General features: G+C 43.6%; 1 protein-coding gene across 1 annotated transcript in view; it reads left to right on the top strand.

Annotated features, from left to right (window-relative positions):
* SLC2A13 (solute carrier family 2 member 13) overlaps positions 1-23,211 on the top strand; it is a 222,952-nt gene that overhangs the window by 130,689 nt on the left and 69,052 nt on the right. Inside the window, exons 5-6 of the mRNA XM_054988163.1 lie at positions 13,465-13,628; positions 16,813-16,933. Coding sequence (XP_054844138.1) covers positions 13,465-13,628; positions 16,813-16,933 — 285 coding nt within the window. The remainder of the gene's footprint in view (positions 1-13,464; positions 13,629-16,812; positions 16,934-23,211) is intronic.

Genomic DNA, 23,211 nt, shown 5'->3' with positions numbered 1-23,211 from the left:
ATCTCTCTCCGTGCTATTTTAGATAGACTGATGCTCATCCTTTCCTGTGGGTCTCTTTAACAATGAAGAACATCCATTTCTTTCCTGAAGCAGGACTTACGGGTGCTTCATTCCTTAGAGCAGCATTGCCCTTTCACTGTGCAAACCAGCTTTTGGGGAAAAGCCATCTATTCGCTGTCAGGATCCTGCTTCTGAAGTTGAGTAATACTGTTCATGGTTAAGGCTGACAAATGTTATGGGTGGAATTCACATAGGACTTGGGAATGGCCAGATGGGAGTAGAAACCTATCCCATCTGGACTAACTAGGGTTGTAAGCCAGTGGTTGGCACCATCAGGAGTCTGGGAAGGGGAATTGGGGGGGGGACACCATTGGGCGACAGTAGGACATCGCTTCCAGGGAGTACATGGAAGTGATGTCACATTTCTCTAGGAATTCTGTAGAGTGGACTGATGTCACTTCTGGGTTCTCCCTGGAAGTGATAGGATACTGTCGCCCAGTAGCAATGATTTTCGTACATTATTTTTCTCCCACTGACTGTAGGAGTGGTGGGAGGAGCCAGGGGCAGGAGATTCCCTGTCCTCAGGGGAAACTGGCAAGCATGGGGATAACTGAACATGCCCTACCCTGTAAACACTGCACATTCAGCCTGCTGTAGTGTAAGATGCTCTCAGCGTCACGAGAGCATTCCACACCCTGACAGTTCTTGAGCTGGGTGGGCACCCCAATAAAAAACTGTTCAATATTTAAAACCTTGTACCTTGTACCCATTAAAGCATTTCTGTAAAACTAATGGTTGTGCATTTAAAAGTTGTGTTGAATATCATTTAATATAATCAGCGTAATGCAATCGATCTGTCTGAAATTAATATCAGGGATCCCAGTAATTTTCTGCTTTGGGGGTTCTTATTGAAGCTAATTAAGCAGTCCCAGGGGCTTAAAGATGAGTAGGGAAAGAGATGTTAAAGTATGCAAGGTAAACATTCCGATGTAGCACAATTAATTAAAGTTGGAAAAGAAGAGAATAATGAGAAAACTTCTGTGTGAGAATAAATACTTGAAGTATATTTAGAATTTTAAATACTTTCACTCCTGCTATTCAAGAATAATTTTGTTTGAGAGGATGATTCCATTAGGGGATAAAGCTGTGTATGCAAAGAAGACGGTACTGATGCATTTTCATAAGGCTAAGGAATTGTGTACTCTTCTTTTTTGTATGCATACATTATAGTGATACCATAACATTTCGACTGTGTGTGTGTGTGTGTGTGTGCGTGCGTGCGTGCGTGCGTGTGTGTGTGTGTGTGTGAGAGAGAGAGAGAGGGAGAAGGGGAGGGAGAGTATATTGCAGGTTTAAAGTACTGTGCTGGTTCTGTGAAAAACATAGTGTAAGATTCAGTGGGAAAGCTTGTGGGAAGAATTGTTGGGTTAGATCTTTCTCTCCTTCCCTTTCCTCTATGAACATCTGGAAAATCTAACAAATGAAATGTACACCATATAGGGGGTTCCAGTGGTAATGAGGAAACTGCCTTCTCTTTCCTCTAGACCACAGTATTACAGTTTAAATGCACTGGGACATAAACGTTAACTCAATTTTCATTTAATGAACTGTAAATAATTGTCCTGAACTTATTGAATGGCAGCTTTATTGAGTAAATGAGAGATTTTTACAATAAACAAGGGGTCATTTGCTGTTTTCTCCTCTATCCTTGTCTGTAGTTTCCTATAAACATGAGACAGTGTGCAATATATTTATAGTTACTCTCTTAAAAGTAGATATACCCCAGTTTTTCCTCAGTGGGAACCCAAAGCAGTTTACATCCGTCTCCCTTTTCCCATGTTATCCTCGTAATGTCAATTCTGGTGGTAGATTACCCTGAGAGAGAGTGACTGGCCAAAGGGCACCCAAAGAGCTTCCATGGCAAAGTGGTGATTTGAACCTGGTTCCCCCAGATGCTAGTCCAACCTACTACACCCCTTGCTGACTTTTGCACTAGGAATAAAACATCTCAGGGAGAGCAGGACGGGGGGAAGCACATAGTTGTGGATTTAGGAGAGAAAAAGGTGTCAGATTATATCTATTAAGGCCTTTAGATATTAGAGGAGCCAGAAAATATAGTTAAGTAGGCAAACCCATGAAATTTGAGACAGCACATTACAGTGTACTAGTACTATGTTATATAGGTGGGCTTAGCTGGGGCTGGATCTAGGGTTGCCGACGCCTGACGCAACTGGTGTCTGGTCCCCTGCGCACATGCGTGGTCCCTGCGCTGCGTGATCACTTCCGTGACGTCATCATGCAGGGGTGGGAGGTGTGCAGCCCGCGCGGCATGCTGGCTGCCCCAGTGCCTGGTGGGCCGTGGAGCTGGTGGCGGTGGCATGGGCGCGCTGGGGTGGCTGGCTTGCCGTGTGGGTGGCTGAGCGCAGGGCTAGGAGGCCTTCTGCATGGTTCGCCTGCCCCAATGCCCTGTGCCGCCCGCGTGGCAAGCCGGCTGCCCCTGCGCCCAGTGTGCCGCGGAGCTGGCGGTGGCGTGGGAGTGCGCTGGGGCGGCTGGCTTGCCGCACGGGTGGCTGAATGCAGGGCTGGGAGGTCCTGTGCGTGCGGCAAGCCAGCTGCCCCATCAGCGGGGCAGGCGAGGGCCTCCCAACCCTGTGCTTAGCCTTCCATGCGGCAAGCTGTGGCGTGCTTCCGGCAGCTGGCATCCATTCCTGGTGCCCCCTCTTTGGTGCCACCAGGAGCAGGCTACCCCCCCGCCCCCCTTCAATCCAGCCCTGGTTTTAGCAGATCCAGGAAAAATGCTTGCTTGGATTGACGTCAAACTATCTACAAATGCCTGCTTTCTACAAGTGATCATAGCAGTATAAGTTTGTTTAAAAGTATCATTTTGTTCTAATTTTAAGTTATCAGGTTGTGAAGTATTGTCCAAGACTGGAGTTTTCTGAATATAAAAAATAAAATAAGGCAGCATGTGATAGTTGACAATATATCTTAAAATTTAGAATTAGTATATCAGTACAGGTAAGGCTGCAGGTAGCATTACTTTTAATTTAGAATATTGTAATAAGAATTAATACATTAGAGATCTGCATTAGGATGTCTACAAGGCATGCCAAAAACAAACATTACATTAGAAGACAGACAGTGCAACCCTAAGGAGAGTCACTCTAGTCTAAGCCCATTGATTTCAGTGGGCTTAGACTGGAGTAACCCTCCTGAGGATTGCAGTGAAAGTTGCTCTATCAATGATGACAAGTTCTAGAACAAAACACTTCAAACACAATTTTTGACATTTGAGCAGAAGTTAAGTGCAAAATAGATGAGGCAAGACTCGTTTAAGTTGAATAATGTGGAAAAGAAATTTTCTCGTCTACTGGAAATGGCATGTATTCTTTTTTCTTCTATTTCTCTGCCCTTTTTACTGAGCTTTTAAACTTATTAATAAAATAAAAATTTCTTGTAAGTCATAGCTGACTTATGGCAACCCCTGCTGGGGTTTTAAAGGCAAGAGACTAACAGAGGTGGATTGCCATTACCTGGCCCTGCAACCCTGGTCTTCTTGGAGGTCTCCCATCCGATTACTAGCCATAGCTGACCTTGTTTAGCTTCTGAGATCTGATGAGATCAGGTTTCCCTGGGCTACTGCAATAAATAAAAGAGAATCTTTTGCTTTAAGTTACAGAATTTCTTATCACTCTGTTCAGCCAACTTTAGTGGTTTCTCTTTAAAAAGTCTTGTACTTATATGCAATCTGGACTTTAGATATAGATTATGAGTTGGGAGTTGATTATTTAACAAAATAGAGAACATATGTATTTCAACATTAAATCTCAGTGATTTGAATAATTGTATTAAGGGGAACGTAATTAGTAGAACTATCAAACACCAGCCAGTAGACCTCTTACTTTCACAGGAGATTCATACTAAATTACAGCATGTTCAGTTATTGCATGAAATGAATTTAGGTCAAATTTTTGTCTCAGCAAATAATGTAAAGGATGGAATTGTGATTTGTGTAAGTAAAAGCACAAAAGCTTCACAGTTGATGTAGCATCTGGTCAAGAAGGTAGATACGTGATGTTGAAGGGTATACTGGAAAATGCAAGGGTCACTTAGATTAGTTTGTATACACTCATACAGATGCAGAAAAAAATTGCTGAAAATTAGAATATTGTAGCTGGAGATCTAAATGGAATTTTAGATCCTTAAATGTACCATACACCTGCAGTCCCAAGTTCCATAAATCTATTGCCTAAAACATTCTGAAGAGGGACAGATCAGTTACAGTTAGTAGATATTTAGAGGGTTTTTTTATCCCAGTGTTTTAATAACTGCTTCACAAGTTAACACATTGTTAAAAATTGATAGTTCATCCCATTAGGGAGACCACAAAAGAAACTGGTGGCGAGATAGAGAACCATAGAGAGACCGCATTCAGTTCTCCTTGCTAGGTAAGAACCCTCTTCAGATGTGCTGCTGCGTGGCTTGAGGAAACTTCTGGGACCTTCTTTTCCCGCTGCCTAATTACTACTGGCTTTTTGGATGGAAGTGAATATATAGTGTTTCTTTTCTTGTTCTGATTTTGACTGATAGCTTCCAATACAATTCCATCTGACTGCCTGAGCATTGAATTTTGAAAGGCCAGTCACTTACTCCTGGGCCCAGAAATCTTCTTTCTTTCATCCTTTACCAAGTATTCAACTCCTTTAAAGTTCACAGTTTGCTCTCTGAAGTACCATTATGGCACAGATTCCTCCCCCACCATTCTTCATGTCTGCCCCTGGAAAACCTCCACTTCTATGGGAACAATGGAAGTCTTATTTCAGTAATTATTTGCTGATTATAAAAACAACTGACCTTACCTGAGAAAGGAAAAAGGCGCTGCTTCTCCATTGCCTGGATCCTGAAAGACTGAAAATCTTCAGACATCTTTCTGCAGTCGCTGACTTGCCAGAAGACTCTACTTTGTATGCTGTTGCTATCCATGCTCTGGATGATCATTTAAACACCTTATTGAATGTTGCATCGGAACATTTCAAATTCTGTTCCTGCTCACAGTTGCTACTTGAGCCCATTGATCAATAAAAGCAGCACTGCGTGAATTAAGTGCGACTTGTGAACTGGCTAATTTGACGTATGAGATGATCAGGGACCAGGTGGTTATGAATAACCAATAATTGTAGTCCGGGAGCTGAGCCAGGAGGTGGCTGCCTGTGAGTAGACATGGGCACATACAGAAAAAAACGAACATGGTGTTCATTGTTCTTTGCCATCCACGAACAACGAACATTGACGAACTTGACCTGTTCACGAACATGTTCGTTGTTCGTGGGGGCCAGCAGGCTCTCCTCCAGCCATCAAGATCCCTACCGCACCACTCCCAGAAACCCTACCTGAGCAGGCAGCAGGAAAGGTACCAATAATAAATAATAGCTTGGCCCCAGAGCCTGGCAGCAGCCTTGGAACCTGAAGGGGTAGATCCCTACCGCACCACTCCCAGAAACCTTACCTGAGCAAGCAGCAGGAAAGGTACCAGTAATAAATAATAGCTTGGCCCAGAGCCTGGCAGCAGCCCTGGAACTTGAAGAGGTAGATCCCTATCCCACCACACACAAAGAAAATTGAAGCTCCAATGCACTCTCCCTGTCTCTCAAAATGCCAACAGCAACTGTCTCTCCCTCACTGTCTGCAAAAGCAGAGCTGGGAGCCCCCCCCCCCCTGCTCTTTGCTTCCTTGTAACAAATGTGGAGCTCCACACTTGAAGGGAAGACCTGCCTATCAAGCTAAATTGGGCTTAGATTGGGGTTTCCAAGGCAACAGCAGGAGTTCAGACAGAGTTGAGGCATTCCTTGCCTCCGGTTGCCAAGGGAATTGATTGCAGGTGCCAGACTGTCTGGCTTGATGAACAGCAAGGAACAGCATCAAACAAGGCTTGCAACGACCACCTGTTCGTTTAGAATGGGGCCTCATGAATAGATTGTTTGCAAACAGCTGATTGGGCTGTTTGTGGCTTTTTTTAGTTCGTATTGCTGTTCGTGCCCATCTCTACCTGTGATGGCTGGGTGAGCCGAGAGGCTCTCTGGCATGGAGGGGGCTGCCAGGTGGCACTCAGTTAGGCCCCCAGGAGCCAAGTGGGGAGGCGGCTGCTTGTGAGTAGCACCAGCAGTGACACATGCCATGTCCAGACTGTCAGGCCAGCCCTGAGCCTGTCTGGTGGGAGATGAGGGCTGCTGAGCAGTAGCTGGACAAGGCAGCAAGGTCAGGAGGAATGGGGAGGAGAGGTTAGAGGCTGCTGCATAAGGGATGCTTCATGAAAGGAGGAGGAGGATTTGGCCATCTGGCAGCCCAAACAAGAAACAAAGGGAGAGCAAAACCCATACAAAATTTTAAACAGGCTGACTCCAAAACCAGCGGCAAGCCCAAGGTCTGGGCAAGGCTGGCCGGGTCGACAGAAACCCTAAGTTTCCCACAAGAGAAGATGGAACCCATTTCTCTCTTCTCTCTCTTTGCAACACTCCACTAGACTGCAATGTACACAGCTGCTTTTAAGGAGAGTGTGACGCTCTGTACTGCTTGTAGTCTCTGTGGTGTTTTTACCATAGAGATTAGGAGGGAGAAGCACAGAGTGTAATTGCCATTTTCTCCCGCTTATGTGAAATTAATTAGTGGATGGGGGCGCTTTCCTCGAGAGTTTGTCCACCATCAGCAGGGACCTGGGAACCCGACTCTAGGTTGGTTCCTGGGTTTTCCAGTTACATATTTTCATCTCCAATAAAGAGAGAAATCACCAATGAGTACAACTTTTACATCTTTAGAGGAGATATATAATATAATATAATATAATATAATATAATATAATATAATATAATATAATATAATATAATATAATATAATATAATATAATATAATATAATATAAAAGAATTCTGATTCGGGCTAGTTAAGTTATATAAGGATAAATTTTTGCATCTTAACGAATGCTTGGGAACTGGTATTGAAACAGATCACTTCTGAAGCTCTGAAAAGGCAATTTATACTAATATGGATGATTTTTTAAAATAAATTAGTTTGGTCCTGATATTTTACACCTCAAAAGGCTTTAGAACAACTTCTTGTAAAAGTGTGATTTAAGAGATACATGCTGCTTATCCATGTGGTAGGAATGTCTAGCAGTGAAAAAGTCTGAGGAAAAGTTGCAGAAATTAATAATACGTTGAAACTTCAGATTTGTGAAAAGTCCTAACATTATTCTTTGGGGGGATTGCAGGACATGGGATTCCACGTGGGCCAAACCTCTGTGTAGGTCCCCCTGCCACCTGCCGTTGTCCCTGCAGTGCCTTACGCTCAAGTATGGGGAAATTGGGATTGCAGGCACTGTTTCCACCTGAAAGGATCTGGGCCCAGTGCCCAAAAAGCCACTCCCTGAAGTTGTGACAGAGAGAACAGACAAGAACCCCGAGACACAAACACACCACAAACACGTCACCGCCTCAGACTTTTTCATGCTGTATATTTTGAATGTGGAAAACCTTGCCTTAAAAAGCATTTTACATAATCTAAAAAAGAAAATAGCTCATAGGATTTTTCCATTCCATTTTTTTCTAGTGTCCCCACAAAATTTCCAGTTTTTCCAGCAGAAAAATTGAAAAGAAGTGCTCAGGGGGAAAAAAGGGACAGAAAGATATGCCTCCCCTACCCACCCACCTCCATTTTCCCCCAGTTCTTCACAGCTCTAGTCCTAAGGAAGGACTGTGCTGGACATTTACTGCATACGCACAGTAACTGTCTTCCTGCAGTGATTTTGCAGCCAGGATTATTGCATGAATACTCTGTATGATTTGCTGCATATAGAAAAGTAGCTACTATCAAGGCAGCATCATGCATAGCTTGCTCCAGTATCATTTAGAAAATATGTGTGTGTGGGGGGGGGGATGTTATGTGTGCACAAAATGAGTATTCGTAGGTGTCTCAGCGTTTGATTAAATCTAAAGAACTTTAAATCTTGTTGCTTGGATCACAGTATTTCAGAAATCTGTTTGCCAAAGGCTTGTGGCCTGCTTCTAAAAACACAAATTTTAAAAATGTAGAAGCCCCTGATGTCGGCGCCTCTTTCTTTTGCTTTAGAATCCTTCCACGATCTTACTGAAAGAAAGAGACAGGCAGCGGAAGGAGGAGCTTTGTAGGCAGAGCACTTTCAGATCTGGTGTGTTGTGAGTGAGCCCTGCTCTGAATTAGATATATATAGTTTAGATATATAGATACAGGGCTTTTTTTCAGGGGGAACACGGGGGACCGGAGTTCCGGAACCTCTTGAAAATGGTCACATGGCTGGTGGCCCCGCCCCCTGATCTCCAGACATAGGGGAGTTGAGATTGCCCTCTGCGCCGCTCAGCGGCGCGGAGGGCAATCTCAACTCCCCTCTGTCTGGAGATCAGGGGGCGGGGCCACCAGCCATGTGACCATTTTCTCCGAGGGCAACCCACTGAGTTCCACCACCTCTTTCCCCAGAAAAAAAGCCCTGTATAGATATATTCAGTCTCTGTATTCAAGGTGCTCGTTCCCATGTCCACTAGTATTAATGCAGACTGACTGCCATATCTGCAGAGATGATATAGCTGAAATCCCAACAAATCTGCCGTTACAACAAAAAACAATGAGATTTGTGCTTAACCCCTGCAATAGGACTTTGAGCTGCTTGATGATTCAGTACTCCTCTGTGCTTATTCATTATACGTTGCTTACAGTTAGTAAAATCAGCGTGATGGTATTCTGTGTACAATCAATGAAGTACCTTGAATAATGCTTATTTGCATTGGGATTCCATTTAAAACGAACCTAATGGCAGGTATTGCTTGTGAAAATTGTTGTGTGCATTCTTCCTGTCTCACATACAAATTATTTATAACAAAAAAGGGGGTTTTCATAGTTTTTGCTGCTGAAAGGTGACTGACATATGTCACTTCTTGATGCTGTCATTGCTGTGTGTGATCCTTTGAATTCCAGTAATTCTCCTATATTCTGATTCTGTGATTATGCGCAGAATCAGAATATAGATCCAGAGGAGTTAGCCGTGTTAGTCTGTGGTAGCAAAATCAAAAAGAGTCCAGTAGCACCTTTAAGACTAACCAATTTTATTGTAGCATAAGCTTTCGAGAATCACAGTTCTCTTCGTCAGATGCAACTTTATTGTAGCATAAGCTTTCGAGAACCACAGCTCTCTTCGTCAGATGCATGGTACATGCATGGTTTCTGTACCATGTATCTGACGAAGAGAATCAGAATATATGATTGAAGTCCAGCTGGTGGTGGTGGTGGGAACAGAATGCAAAGTTCAACCTCTTAATCTCATTGAAAAAAATTAGGCATTTCTGAAAAGAACGTAAAACATTCCTAATGTTTCTATAAGTTACTTCTAAATAAATAGACCCCCTTAAGAAGTCATTATATTAGCCCATCAGAATATCTGAAATCTCTTCTTGAACATGTCATTGTTAAGTGGTCAAGTCTAGCTATTGCGATCTTGAAATGCCATGTAATTTCTTTTGCTGTTACTTTAGTCCCTCAGTTGATGGCATTTAATTCCAGCTGCTGCCGCTTGCTCTTTTCAATCTATTTTTAATTCCATGCCCCAGCTTGGGCATGGAATTGGCTTTGGAGAACATTTGGGCTGGCTTTGGAGAACATTTTGGGCTTTGGAGGGCCAATATCAACACTTAAGAGCATAGTAGTTTGATTAAGTGATCCTGCATATTGAAGAATTAACTATATGTGCGTTAGCAACAGGACAGATCATAGGAAAAGAGCAATAAAGATTCATGAGAACAGTCCTAAAGGAGGTGGGAATCAGAAAAGTTAAAACGTCAGGTTGTGTGTCTAGAGTTGGCATGATTACTTATGTTTGATTTGAATTCAGATACCTTTTGAAGGTGCAGCTCTTTTAGTAATTTACTCAAGAGGTGTGCTGTTTTGAAATACTAGGAGAATAAAAGTGAGTGTGTTTTTAGCTGTGTGGTAGTAACCACTAAAAAGATGCCTTTGCCCCAAATTGTGTTCAAGGCTTTTATTTTTAAAACACATTCGTGAATGTTATATTTAGGGAGGTAGTACAATGCCATCAAAATGTGTGTTTGTGGTGGCAGAAGTCAGTGTATATCACAACACCCATAGCATCTCCAAAGTCGAGGTACATTCTTTCCCCATAAGGTGGATTGCTTCTTTTGAATATATTCAAAATATTCCTGAACTGTGCTCATGTACACATAGGCAGAATTGTAATGACAAATAATAACATCGGCTGTACTATCTTGGACTCATCGACATGCCCATTCTCTGATGTGATATATGTCAATAGTTCCCTTCTTCTCTCTACATGAGACAAATAGATCAGTATCCGCACAAAAAATACATAAATGAACAATAAAAAAATCTCAGTATTTAGAAACCAGTAGGAGAATATTTCACTCTTCCAGAAAACAATATTGCCTAAGTTGTCATTCTTCTACAAGAAAATCTCAAAGGGGTGTTCCAACACGAAACTTCTGAACGTGGGGCCATTAAGAAGTTTTACACTACCTTCCCACCTTTGTTGAAGAGTCTTGGGGTGTTTATCTCACTGTGAGTAGCTTCAGTATTTTTCTGGATTAGATTCAAGCTTTACAATATATTTCTCTCTATACTTCCTACGTTTCATGCCCCCTTGACCCTGCTTTTTGTTTGTTTTCATATGTCTTACCTAAAACATGAATTCATAGTGAGGACATCGAGCCGCTTGATGCATCTAAAGAAAAAGAAAAAACTCAGACATATACTGTTGTTGTCACGAGTGCACCCTCTGGTGGTCACAAATGACTGTGGCAGCTGCATTGAGAAGAAATAGAAGTACTCTGGAGAATTGGGAACTTTGTCAAGTGGAAACCTTGGGTTGGATTCTACATATGGATTTGTTCCACTAGCGGTAGTACCTTCCTCCTTTGCAAGAGGTTCTTCCACTAGTGGCAGAATCTCTCACATCTGGAGACACCTTGCACCGGAGGAAGGAGCTACTTTTAGTGCAACAAATACATAGGATCCATCCAACCCACTGTTTTTGACGAAGGTTTAGGCTTCTGTAGAGGGTAATAGCAAGGAGCCTTTCAGCTGTCACTAGTGGACCAGGATTTCCATTTGCAACCATTTTTCCATGCACTGCTGCTAAAGAAGAGAGTAAATGCAACAGCAAAAAGGGCCTTCTCCCAGTTTAGACTAGCCTGCAAGATGACCTTGAAGTGGCTGATCTGGCCACCTGGATTCATGCCATGGTAACATCGAGACTAGACTACTGTACTGCACTCTACATAGGTCTGCCCTCAAAATCAACTCCGAGATTCCAGCTGGTGCAGAACGCTGAAGCTCATTTACTTTCAGGAGCTAGAAGGAGCAGGCAAATCACTCCCATTCTGCAGGCACTCCATTGGCTACCCACCAGTTTCCAGGCTCAGTTCAAGGTCCTGAATATCACATCCAAAGTCCTTCAAGGCCTTAGCCCCTCGTATCTGTGCAGCCACCTGTCCCCGTGTTCCTCCACAGCAACTGAACAAAAGCTTCTGCAGAGATGACCCTGCAGTTAGGCAAAATCAACAACTGCCCATACACCAGCTTTCCCTGTGGCAGGCCCCACCTTACGGAGATCAGGAAAGATCCCGCTTTTCTGGCTTTCTGCAGACTATGCAAAATTGAATAATTCAAGAGGACGTTCTACCCAGATTATCGGGCTCTTTCATAAGAAACAGATGCCTTGGTAAGGGCCAGAAATTAATAAACTATGCCAATTTGTACTGTCTGCTGATGTAGATGTGCTCCTACTGGGTAGTTTCCATGTTCCTAAAGATGTTGTGTTAATGAGTTATGCTTTGTTTCAGAAACATGTCATCTCTGTGTTCGGCCTTACACTTGTTTTCAAATTTTCTGCCACCATATGTTGTATGTGTTCATTGCATTTCCTAACCGTTGATCATGTTGTATTTTGCTCAGTGAATGTCCTAGCTTTTGATTATATTGCATTCACTTGCACTGTGTAATCTGGCTTGGGTCTCAGTGAGAAAGGCAGACTTAGAAATAAAAATTAATTAGTTAATGTGGGAAGAAGCAGCTTCACTGAGGACAGTTGTTTTTATTTTTATCTTAAACAAGGCCCCTGTACTAGAGAGCTGAGAGTAATTTTGCAGCTTCCTTGTGAGAAGCACAGGTAAACAGAACTGGCATCCAGGCCCCTATTCCAAAAGCAAAAGGAGAAGGAATAAGGTAATAAAGAAAATACGAGCTAGGAAGTGAAATTTATTAGGGGTCTTTACAGGGCTTTTTTTCTGGGAAAAGAGGTGGTGGAACTCAGTGGGTTCGCCTTGGAGAAAATGGTCACATGGCTGGTGGCCCCGCCCCCTGATCTCCAGACAGAGGGGAGTGGCGCGGAGGGCAATCTCAACTCCCCTCTGTCTGGAGATCAGGGGGCGGGGCCACCAGCCATGTGACCATTTTCAAGAGGTGCTGGAACTCCATTCTACCGCTTTCCAGCTGAAAAAAAGCCCTGGGTCTTTAGAAGGCCCTATAGCCTTTGTTTTTGATGCGGTGAATAAAAGATACCAGTTACAGCTGAACAGAACCATTTACATTTATTTTACATCATGAAATTTAGGTGTTTAATGAGGCGGTGTTTTATGATTTATGGCTGAATGATTATCTGATTCTTAGCCAAGCACGAGAAGAAGCTTCAATTTGGAAGAACGGAAATCTGTTTTTGTTACTTGACATGTTTGTTAGCCAGCAATTTTTGAGCAATTTCTAAAGTGTATGGCAATCAGCTGAGGGCAAAGGGGATCATTGTGTTCTTGAATTTCTTTTTGAATTATCTCCTCTGAGCATTTGCCATGTCTGGGCAAATATTTGATGTTTCTGGTTGTGGGACTGCAATTCCAAACCCTCCAGAAGCATAAGCACTCTAGGTATAAGTTGTCAATTATTTTCAGATGCCTCCTAGTATGGCTATGATGAATGATCGGAGATTGACAAAAGTGCTTTCTGTTCTATTTCATACCACATTTAAATGCAGTTAATGCAGTACATAAGCAAAAAGAGCACCAGTTAAATAAACTGTAAACTGCCTTGAGTTCACTTTGGGTGAAGACAAGGGGTATAAATCTATTTTAAGATAAGTAAAAGTAAATAACATTTTAATTCATATGCACGCTCCTGCCCTTTTGATTTGACTTAGATGTGGAGCCATATAAATTCTAATTTAAGAGCTGCTAGAGAAAATTGTTCATTCAGTTTCTTAATGCCCTTGAAAGTAAAAATGCAACTCCCTAGTAAGGGAAAAGTCTTCTGCATTTGTTCATAGCAGGGAAAAAAGTATATTAAGCCATCATTAGCTTAATATGTTGTATCAGTAGCAATGCCTGGACCAGCAGTAGGACTTTTTATTTTCATCTTCTTTCAGGTACTACAGTGCTACTATTATGCAGATGTCAGGCGTTCAAGATGACCGGCTTGCAATCTGGCTTGCTGCAGTGACAGCATTCACTAACTTCATTTTCACTCTGGTTGGAGTCTGGCTGGTTGACAGAGTGGGCCGTCGAAAACTCACGCTTGGAAGTTTAGCAGGTATGTGTTGAAACTGGAAATCTTCACCATGTGGCATCAAGTGATGGGTACTTCATACAGAGCATAGATCACTCCAGTCTTGGAGCAGCTACTCTGGCTCCCTGTGGAATTCCAGGTTCAAGCTTTTGGTTTTAACCTATTAAGCCCTAAATGGACTGGAACCAACATACCTGAGGGACTGCCTCTCCCTGTATGTATTCCAGAGAGTGCTTAGATCAGCTGGCAAACATCTGCGAATGGTCCCTGGCCCCAGGAAGGCTTAGCTGGCCTCGACCAGGGCCAGGGCGTTTTCGGTCCTGGCCCCAACCTGGTGGAACTCTCTGTCGGAGGATATTTGGGCCCACCAAGATCTTGTATCCTTTGGGTGGGCCTGCAAGACGGAGATATTCCTCCAGGCATATGGTTGAGGCCAGCATTAGGTGCATCAAACGAGCCTCTTTGCCGGTCTCCTGCCAGGGGTGGGGTGGGGGGTCTATACAGTTCTCTGTATAGTGATTTGCCCCCAACGCATGAGATATTATAGTGCAATATCAACTTGCACCTCCCCCCTTTTTCTTATGTTTGGTGGGCAGGGAAGCATGAAGGGACCCTATCCTGGGATGTCTGAATGTATATTCTTGATTTTAACTCTGAAAGTTACACTCTTTGAGATTGTTTTTATTCTTTACCCTGTGTATTTTGCTATTGCTGTACTCCACCCTGAGCCTGCTCGCGGGGAGGGAGGGCTAAAAAATCAAATAAACTAAACTAAAGGAAGTAAGTTTCAAAATGGAAACACTCTATCCATGAGTTGAACTGTAACCTGCAAAAATATTGTCTTAAAGCAATAGTAAACTAGGCTGACTGTGAAAGACTTTGGGTGTTCTTCAGTCTTTTATCTGTCAGACTAACATACCTTGTAGTGGTGGGATAAAATGTATTAGAACTTGAGCCTCTCAAGTCCTTGGGGTAAAGGAAAATAAAGTATAAAGAGTAAAGCTTCATATAAAATGTATGTTAAAATCTCTCTCCTGGGTAATACAAAATGATCCCTGTAACCCAAATATGACTTTGAAAAAATGGTTTCTTAGAGCAGAACCACAAGTGACAAAAGGCACAGATTGGACGCTTGTCAGCTTCCCTCAAGTTTTGATGGGAAATGTAGGCAGCTTGGCGGAATGTTGGACAAGTGACAGTTGAAAAGTCCATTGGACAGCAGTCAGAGAGCCAAGCTGCAAGACCAGGATGCCTACATTTCCCATCAAAACTTGAGGGAAGCTGACCAGTGTCCAATCTGTGCCTTTTGTCACTTGTGGTTCTGCTCTAAGATTATGTATATCATCTCCCTTGGTTATCTGGTTTGGGTGGGAACGGCCAGTGTCCAATCTGTGCCTTTTGTCACTTGTGGTTCTGCTCTAAGATTATGTATATCATCTCCCTTGGTTATCTGGTTTGGGTGGGAACGAAAATGTTTGCAGTATCTATACTTCTGTTTTACATTTTGTTTGTAAGTCAAACTTACAACATGTAGATTGCATTGAAATCAAGGTGTGTTCTGGTCATGGGAAGAGCCCTTCTGTAAACGGGAGAGAGCACCTTTAGATCTAATTCCATGATTTTCTCCAATCTGTACCTCTTATTTTGTTCTACTTCTGCTTTTGATTTCAGATTGTTTTATAATGAAATTAATTTTTTAAAAAATCGTGATACTTCAAGACTCTGAAGAACTTGTAGTAGCCATGCGCCCTAGAAAAGCCCATTTTTGACATAGTATTTTTGATCCCTGTATCAGTTAATACAGTTAATTCTGTTAACTGATTATTGTATTCAGTTTCTAATTCCTCACTCTCTCTTTCGTTTGAAACCATCTAATCTATTTAAATACATAACGCTGTCTGTAGCCAAAAATGAAGAATTCTCATGTGTTGCTTTGTTTTTCTGAATTTTTAGCCTATTCAAAAATGCAGGTGGGGTGTTACGGACTGATTTCACTTATCACAGCTCAGTAAGAGAGATTGGATTTCAGGCTAAAAACGCCAGATGTTCTAGTGCTTCAGCATGCTTTGGCATGTTTCAGGGTTAGAGGAGAAGGGTTATCAAAAATCCAATTTAGTTTGTGACATCTTGAGGGACAGAAATGCCTCTTTCCCAAACCAAGGTGCCTGTGCTTGGCAAATAAATCTTAACCAGTAGCCAATATATAGCATCTTGTTAATTTAGGTTTTTAAATACAATAACCCTTTGTCCACTTGCGGACGTTTGCTGTCACAGCTTGACAGTTGCTTTCTCACCTGGCTCAACTCTGCTGTGTAACTAAAGATCCCAAGCAAACCCTGCTGGTTTTTAGGAGCTCTTTGAGGATGTGTTGGATGTTAAAATTGTATTGTTGTATCATGAGCAGAAATTTCCTTATGTTCTCAGCATGGATAAAAATCTCAGTGCTGAGAAGTTCAAGGACGTGCCTTAAAGGTGCTGGTAAAAAATATCCAGGGTCTGAGATCCATACTTCCTTAAGAAGGAGTGAAGATAAAGTTGGCTCCATGGCCTGTCTGGCTTCTGAAGTATGTCTTTGTTACCTTGAAGTATGTCTTTGTTACCTTGATTTCAAACATACAATTTGTCATGTAGCCCTCACACTAATTTGCTGTAGAGTTTATTAGGACAGCTGTATGGATTGGCTCCTCTGTCTCTCTTTGCCTAAATTTTGCTCTGTTGGAAGAGGCTGTTTATCAAAAGTTAGATCCTTTGACTACGTTCTTCTTTTGCCTTAAGTTATGAGGGCAGTTGCATTGTCAGATACTGAATTTGTATACTGTTATCCTGATCCGTTTTATTTAGATGCTGTTCCTCAGTGAGAATGTGGGTCTAAGTTAATGGTCCAGATTTTGTGAGAGACATTGATAGCAGACTCCCCATTCACCCATGCATGCCCGTAGAAACAGTTCCTGGAACAATCTGAAGAAATTGCTGTGTTTTATTTCACTTCAGGTCACTTCTTATAACAGGGAGTGGCCCTGTCCAACACTACACCAGAGCTGACCTTTGGTGAGGCTGTTAAGGATTTAATTGCCTATGAGAGAGCCATTATTGTAGGGAGAATTGTTGATTCAACTGAGTTAAATCACATAGGAGAATTTTCCTGCTAGAGAAACACATTAATATTGTTCATAATGTGTTTGATTAATTCCTTGTTTCTTTATTGTAGGCACTACTGCTGCACTTCTTGTTCTGGCTTTGGGTTTTTTGCTGTCAGCTCAGGTTTCACCACAAGTCACTCTTAATCCTGAAGGCCCTTCAGGTCAGAACTCTAGCTGCACAAAATACAGGTGAGTGGCCGTGATTTCCTCTTGAAAACGTCTGATTTTCCTCTGGTACTTCTAGGCCTGTGTACAGTAAACTTCATCAGCCAAGGAGTTGTATTCAAAACACTCTAGATACCTTTGTCCCGTCTGTCACATGGTATGTTCTGTTTCATCCAAGGTGCAGCCGTGAGTGGTGTTGTTGGATCCTCGGATTTAGATTAGTAGTAATTCAATCCTCATGAAGACATTTTGGTCTCTTAACAATAGCCTGTTTTTCTAGACCTGTCAGGCTCTGCCAGCAGGGTGTCGGAGCCTTGGAGGCTCACCTTCCAGATGTTCTCTTCCTCTAGATAGGCTGCCTGGTGCTCCTCAGAAAAGGGGAGGGGGGAGTATACAGCATCTTTGCATCCTCTCCCCCACAGAGTAGCCTAGTATCCTCCTGTGCTCTTAGCCCCAGAACTACCTGTCTTCTCCCGGGTGTCCTGAGCTAGCCCCCTTTTATAGGGCCATCCTAGGTGGGTGCCTGCCCCCAGGCTCTGTTCTCTCCTGGGGTTTGGCCCACACTCCCCATGCTGACTGGCATGGCCAAAGACCCACCCCAGACTCTAGGCCCCGCCCAGCACCCCACTGTAGGGCACGGCTGGCCAGTCTTTTCCATACTGTGCAGCCTCGATGCCACGCCTGCTTGTTCTGAAGTTTCCTTGTCCCTTCACCACTGCCCCTAGGGACCCTCCTCATGCCCAGCCAACTTGGTCGTCCTTCAGAGGCTATAGGCTCTTTCTGCAGTGATTCTGTGTCTTCACTGGCTGTGGTGTGGTGCTCAGAGCTCCCAGCACCCTCTGAGCTTCATGCCCGAGTCTGCAGCAGCTTCCCCACCCTGGCTGCAGGCATTGTAGCTCAGGAATGCTTGGCTGTTGTGACACCAGGCAACCTCTGCACCTCCTGAAGATCACGTAAGGCCAGAGTCGGAGGGTCCCGTGACCCTGGACAAGAGCAAAACCAGAAAAATCTCAGGCATAGTGCAGAGCCAAAGCCCGTTTTAATATAATGCTTTGCATATATAGGACACTTGGTGGTCTACTCTGTACAACTTAATCATAGATGATCTTTAATTTATAGTGTACAGGAAATTACTTGGTTACTTTTGATTGGATCCAAAGAACCTCTTACACAAATGGAAGTAAGATCTCCTTGCACAAGGGGGATGGGCCTCTGATTAGGGGTGTGCACCAAAATTCTTTTGGTAAATCCGGATTGGGTAGGCTGTGGGCCCAAAATTTGGAATTCTGGGAGGGTCAGTAAGGGAATGCCAGGCAAAACAGAAAAATCTTCACCTGCCAGTGGAAGACGGTGATCAAGGAGGATAGATGGATCTCCCGGGGAGGGAATTGTGCATCCCATGTCTTTAAAGGCATGACAAATCAAAATTCAGAGTATTTTACTACAAGATCCAAGCATACCCGGGGAGAGCAGCTCTGAACGTTGTAGAGTGAACAAAATGTGCAAATGTCTCATGCCTGATGTACAAGCATTCCAAGCATGTGTTGAGTTGGGAAGATTGAAAGCTGCTTTTCTGAGGAGAAACAGATGACAATGTATTGTAAGCACAACACATTTCTGCCTTGTTCATCTCACAACATGGTCTGATCAAAAGCTGCTCTTTTCCTGCAGCTTGGCTCATTGATAGCGTATGTGCAGTTTTCTTGGTGTTTCTGTCATGCCTCATTGAAGGACCCTTGCTGGCCGCTGCTGACTGGTTTTGTTTCCTTCAAGTAGAGGAGATACAACTGGGATCATACTGTTTTTAGGCAACAACTCAACTTTGCCTCGTTACAGATTAGAGACATATGCTGTAGATGGGTGGTGGTGGTATATCAAATGCATGTATCACATGAGGCAATTAAATCCTATTCCCATGCCATGCCAAATGGTCTCAAGTACCACCCTTTGGTACAGGTGCTGCGGGATTACCCACCCCTAGTATAGAAACTCTGTAATTTGGGCTCATGATCTAAGAGATGCAGTATAAAATGGACATTGTGTCATAAATGCTGGTCAAGATCCAATGATTTTGTTCAAGGGGTTTGGTGTAGTGGTCAAGAGCGCGGACTCTAATCTGGAGAGCCGGGTTTGATTCCCCACTCCTCCACTTGAAGCCAGCTGGGTGACCTTGGGCTAGTCACAGCTCTCTGGAGCTCTCTCAAGGTGTTTTGTTGTTGGGATAATAATGACATACTTTGTAAACTGCTCTGAGTGGGCATTCAGTTGTCCTGAAGGGCAGTATATAAATCAAATGTTGTTATTGTATAAAGAAATATTACAGGATATACTTGCCCAATCATATTATTCAACTGTAAGCATTCCTTTGACATACCCAAACCCTGTGATGAACTTGTCACTTCCATTTTCATAGTGACAAAATCCCAAATATTGGCCTAATGGAAATACACAGGGCCTGTGTCTGGAATGGGTTTGCTAATTGCTGGAGTCTTGGGCACGATGTTCATACACGATATTCATGCAGAAGCTGAGACTAATGAAAGTCTGTCAGTTACAGGGATTCAGCAGACACTTGCCCAGGCTGGAACCTGCGTCCCATCTCTTGTGCCGCAAACATTCTTGGAATCTTTCCTGTTCCATTCTAACACACATTTTGCCAGTACGAAAGCAAAAAGAAAAATCACTGTCTATTTTAAACGACTGTACCGCCACAACCATGCAGTCAATAAACAGTAGAGACTTCCAGGGAGGAAGAAACTCTGCAGTGTTGCTATCTGAGTAAAGCACATTGGTTAAAGGTTTCATTCATATGTGAGGTCTTAAAAAGCGAAGCTTTAAGGGTCATCTAAAAATAAAATGTGAACGTTCCGGTTGAGTTCGTTTTGTGGCTACACGTATGTATTGACGGAGGGGAGCATTAATATTATCATACCTGCGAAGCTGCGATAGTTTGAACGGTGGCCAAGAAATTCCCTTGACTGTGCATCTAGTCACTCAAATATATTAATGGCATACAAAAATAGTAAGATAAATTTCGGTGTACAGAAAAACTTTCAGAACAGTGTTACCGCAGACACTGCCTCTTTATAAACAAGTTTCTGTATTTGTTCTGGAAGACGTAGTGAAGTTTCTCTAAAGCAGTTTAGTGTGACTTCTTTCATTTGTGCGTCGATTGGGTGTTGATTGGCCACATCTCCTTTCACGAGTACATGATTTCTTCTCCATTATAGAACAAGATTGAAAACAGAACCAACAGTAGATGATAAGAATGGAATTGCTTTCGGAGCTTACAAGACGAATTTTAGTGCACATACATCTTCCTTCAAGGTGTAGGCTCTTTGAGGGGCAAATAGCACACAATGGAACATTTCTGTGGAAATTCGGAACAGATGAATATAGGAACTCTTAAATTTAAATAATATTGGGTAAATAGTAGGGCTCCAATTATGGCATAAATCATTGGAGAAGCAACTTTAGCATATTGGCAATAATTGCAGTCATTGCAGCTTTTATCAGTGTGTTGTGTATATGCTTTCAGCACACTTTTCTCTGTGGTGTGGGAAAGGGGGAGAACAGTTTTAGAGCAAGTTGACAGCTCTCCACTGGAGGAAATTAAGATTGCAACGTACTAGGGCTGTGAAATGATTGCAGTGATGATCTAGTAATGAATTAACAAGGGCCGATTCCAGACGACTAACCTGAAGGCGCTGCATGCCGCCATGTTCCGGATCGCGACGGGGAAAACGCGAAATATCGTGTTTTCCCCGTCGCGATCCGGAACATGGTGGCATGCAGCGCCTTCAGGTTAGTCGTCTGGAATCGGCCAAGGTCTTTTGAAACCAGTCTGGAGTGGTGTTTAGAGTATAGGGTGAGGATCTGGAAGACCCAGCTTCAAACCCACTCTCTGCAGTGGAAGCTTGCAAGGTGACCTTGGGCCACTCACACCCTCTCAGCCTAACTTGTCTCATACGTTAGTTGTGAGGATAAAGTGGAGGAGAGGGAAATGATGTACCCCACTTTGGGTCTGCAGCAGTTTCCAACAAACCTGCCTGGGTCCCTGGGGAGCTGCCGGTCACCTGCTGATGTCAAAAGGCGGAATTCCAAAAGAACTGGCAAGTAAATCCTCACTGCCAGGATAGAAAGCGACCACCAGCTTCTCTTAACTAACTAAAACCTTCAGCTGTGGAATGAGAAGCCAGGTCCCAGCCCTACCAGGTTTTAAACAGGTCAGCCCTGTGAGGTAGGCACTCAGCAGGGTGATACCAGAGACTAACAGGGTAGCTTGTGGCAAAATGGCCAGAGAACTGGATTTGGATTGAAGCCGTAACTCTCAATAACTCCACACCAAATTCAGAGAAGGAATGTATTAAAGAAAACTGCGAAGGCAAACAAAATAAACAGAAGTATGTGAAGAAGCACAAAACAACAGCAGACTATTTCAGCTAGGCTATATTCACTAAAAGTCCCTGAGCTTCTTCCAGATGTTACCTTCAGCAAGTTTCAGAGTCTAATACGGGAGCTTTTCTTCTTAAGTCCAGAGGTCCCAAAGACAAATGCACAAAGTTTGCTAGCACAGAACTCCACCAGTGGTGTAGCATTCAGGAACAGGAGCAAACAGCATGTGGTCTGAGAGGGCTGGGGGCGGGGGGCGGTCATCGGCTGGCAGGCAGATCAGAGCCAGTGCTGGGATCCATGCCCTGTGCTGCACCAATGTTCCGTGAGCTGTAAATCAATAAAATTGTGGCCTCATTCAACCAGACACGGTCGTCTGGTGTGTTCTGTCACCTTGCACTTTGCCTTTTCTCCTCCTCATTGCTGCCCTGCAGCCAGGATGCACCCCAACAGGTCTACTCTGATGCAAGTCTTTTTGCCTCTGATGTAAGTTTTTTGCCTCCGTTTTCTCCCTGAAGAACTTGAGCCCATCTAGAGATGATAGTAGACATGGCAGGACACTTGGGGGGCTAGTTGACACTGACAGAAAAGTTGTGGAGAGGCACCTGGCTGCACTGGATGAGTACAAATCCCCTGGGCTGGATGGTGTGCACCTAAGAGTGCTCAAAAGAACTTTCTAGATGATGGCCTCTGTCCATCATCTTCAAGGCTGCCTGAAGGACTGGGGATGTGCCACAAGATTGGAGAAGAGCGAATGTTATCCCAATCTTTAAGAAACTGCAGGCCAGTTAGTCTGACTCCTGTTGCTGGGAAGATATTAGAGCAGATTTTAAAAGGATTGATCTGTAAGCATCTGAAGGACCACTTAGTGATCTGGGGAAGTCAACATGGTTTTGTCCCCAACAGATCTTGTCAGACTAGTTTGGTTTCCTTCTTTGATCAAGTGACAAGCTTACTGGATCATGGGGAACTCTGTCGACGTGATTTACCTGGATTTCAGTAAAGCTTTTGATAAGGTCCCCCATGACATTCTGATGGGCAAACTGGAAGACTGCGGACTGGACTATAGGACAGTTCGGTGGATAGGGAACTGGTTAGAGGACCACACCCAAAGAGTGGTGGTCAGTGCCGTTTCATAGAAGCTGTCTTCATAGAATCATAGAGTTGGAAGGGGCCATACAGACCATCTAGTCCAACCCCCTGCCCAGTGCAGGATCAGCCTAAAGCATCTCTGACAAATATTCATCCAGCCTCTTCTTGAAAACTGCCAGTGAGGGGGAGCTCACCACCTCCCTAGGCAGCTGATTCCACTTTTGAACTACTCTGACCGTGAAAAATTTCTTCCTAATATCCAGGCGGTACCTTTGTGCATGTAATTTAAGCCCATTGTTTGGGGTCCTACCCTCTGCTGCCAACTGGAACAGCTCCCTGCCCTCCTCCAAATGACAGCCTTTCAAATGCTTAAAGAGAGCAATCATGTCCCCCCTCAATCTCCTCTTCTCCAAACTAAACATTCCCAAGGCCCTCAGCCTTTCCTCGTAGAGCTCAGTCTCCGGACCCCTGATCATCCTCATCGCTCTCCTCTGCACCCTCTCGATTTTGTCCACATCCTTTTTGAAGTGAGGCCTCCAGAACTGCACACAATACTCCAGGTGCGGCCTGACCAAGGCAGTATAGAGAGGGTCTTATATTGCAGTCTATTGCCTTAGGCTGTTTTCATGAAAAGCAACCAAGACGTTCTAATCTGGCAACCTTTGGCTACCTTGGACACGCAGTAAGCGACAGTGGCCGGTGCCAGAGTGGCAGCACTCCCCCAGATGCATGCACTTGTCCCTACACAAGCATCTGCACTTACACTGATTTCAAACTTGGTGAACGAGGAGGACATATTGATGACGCACACCGCTTCC

This window comes from Eublepharis macularius, chromosome 9, assembly GCF_028583425.1.
Source record: "Eublepharis macularius isolate TG4126 chromosome 9, MPM_Emac_v1.0, whole genome shotgun sequence".
Classification (NCBI taxonomy): Eukaryota; Metazoa; Chordata; class Lepidosauria; order Squamata; family Eublepharidae; genus Eublepharis; species Eublepharis macularius.
The sequence above is the reverse complement of the archived record's forward strand: the minus strand, read 5'-3'. Positions and strand labels throughout refer to the sequence as shown.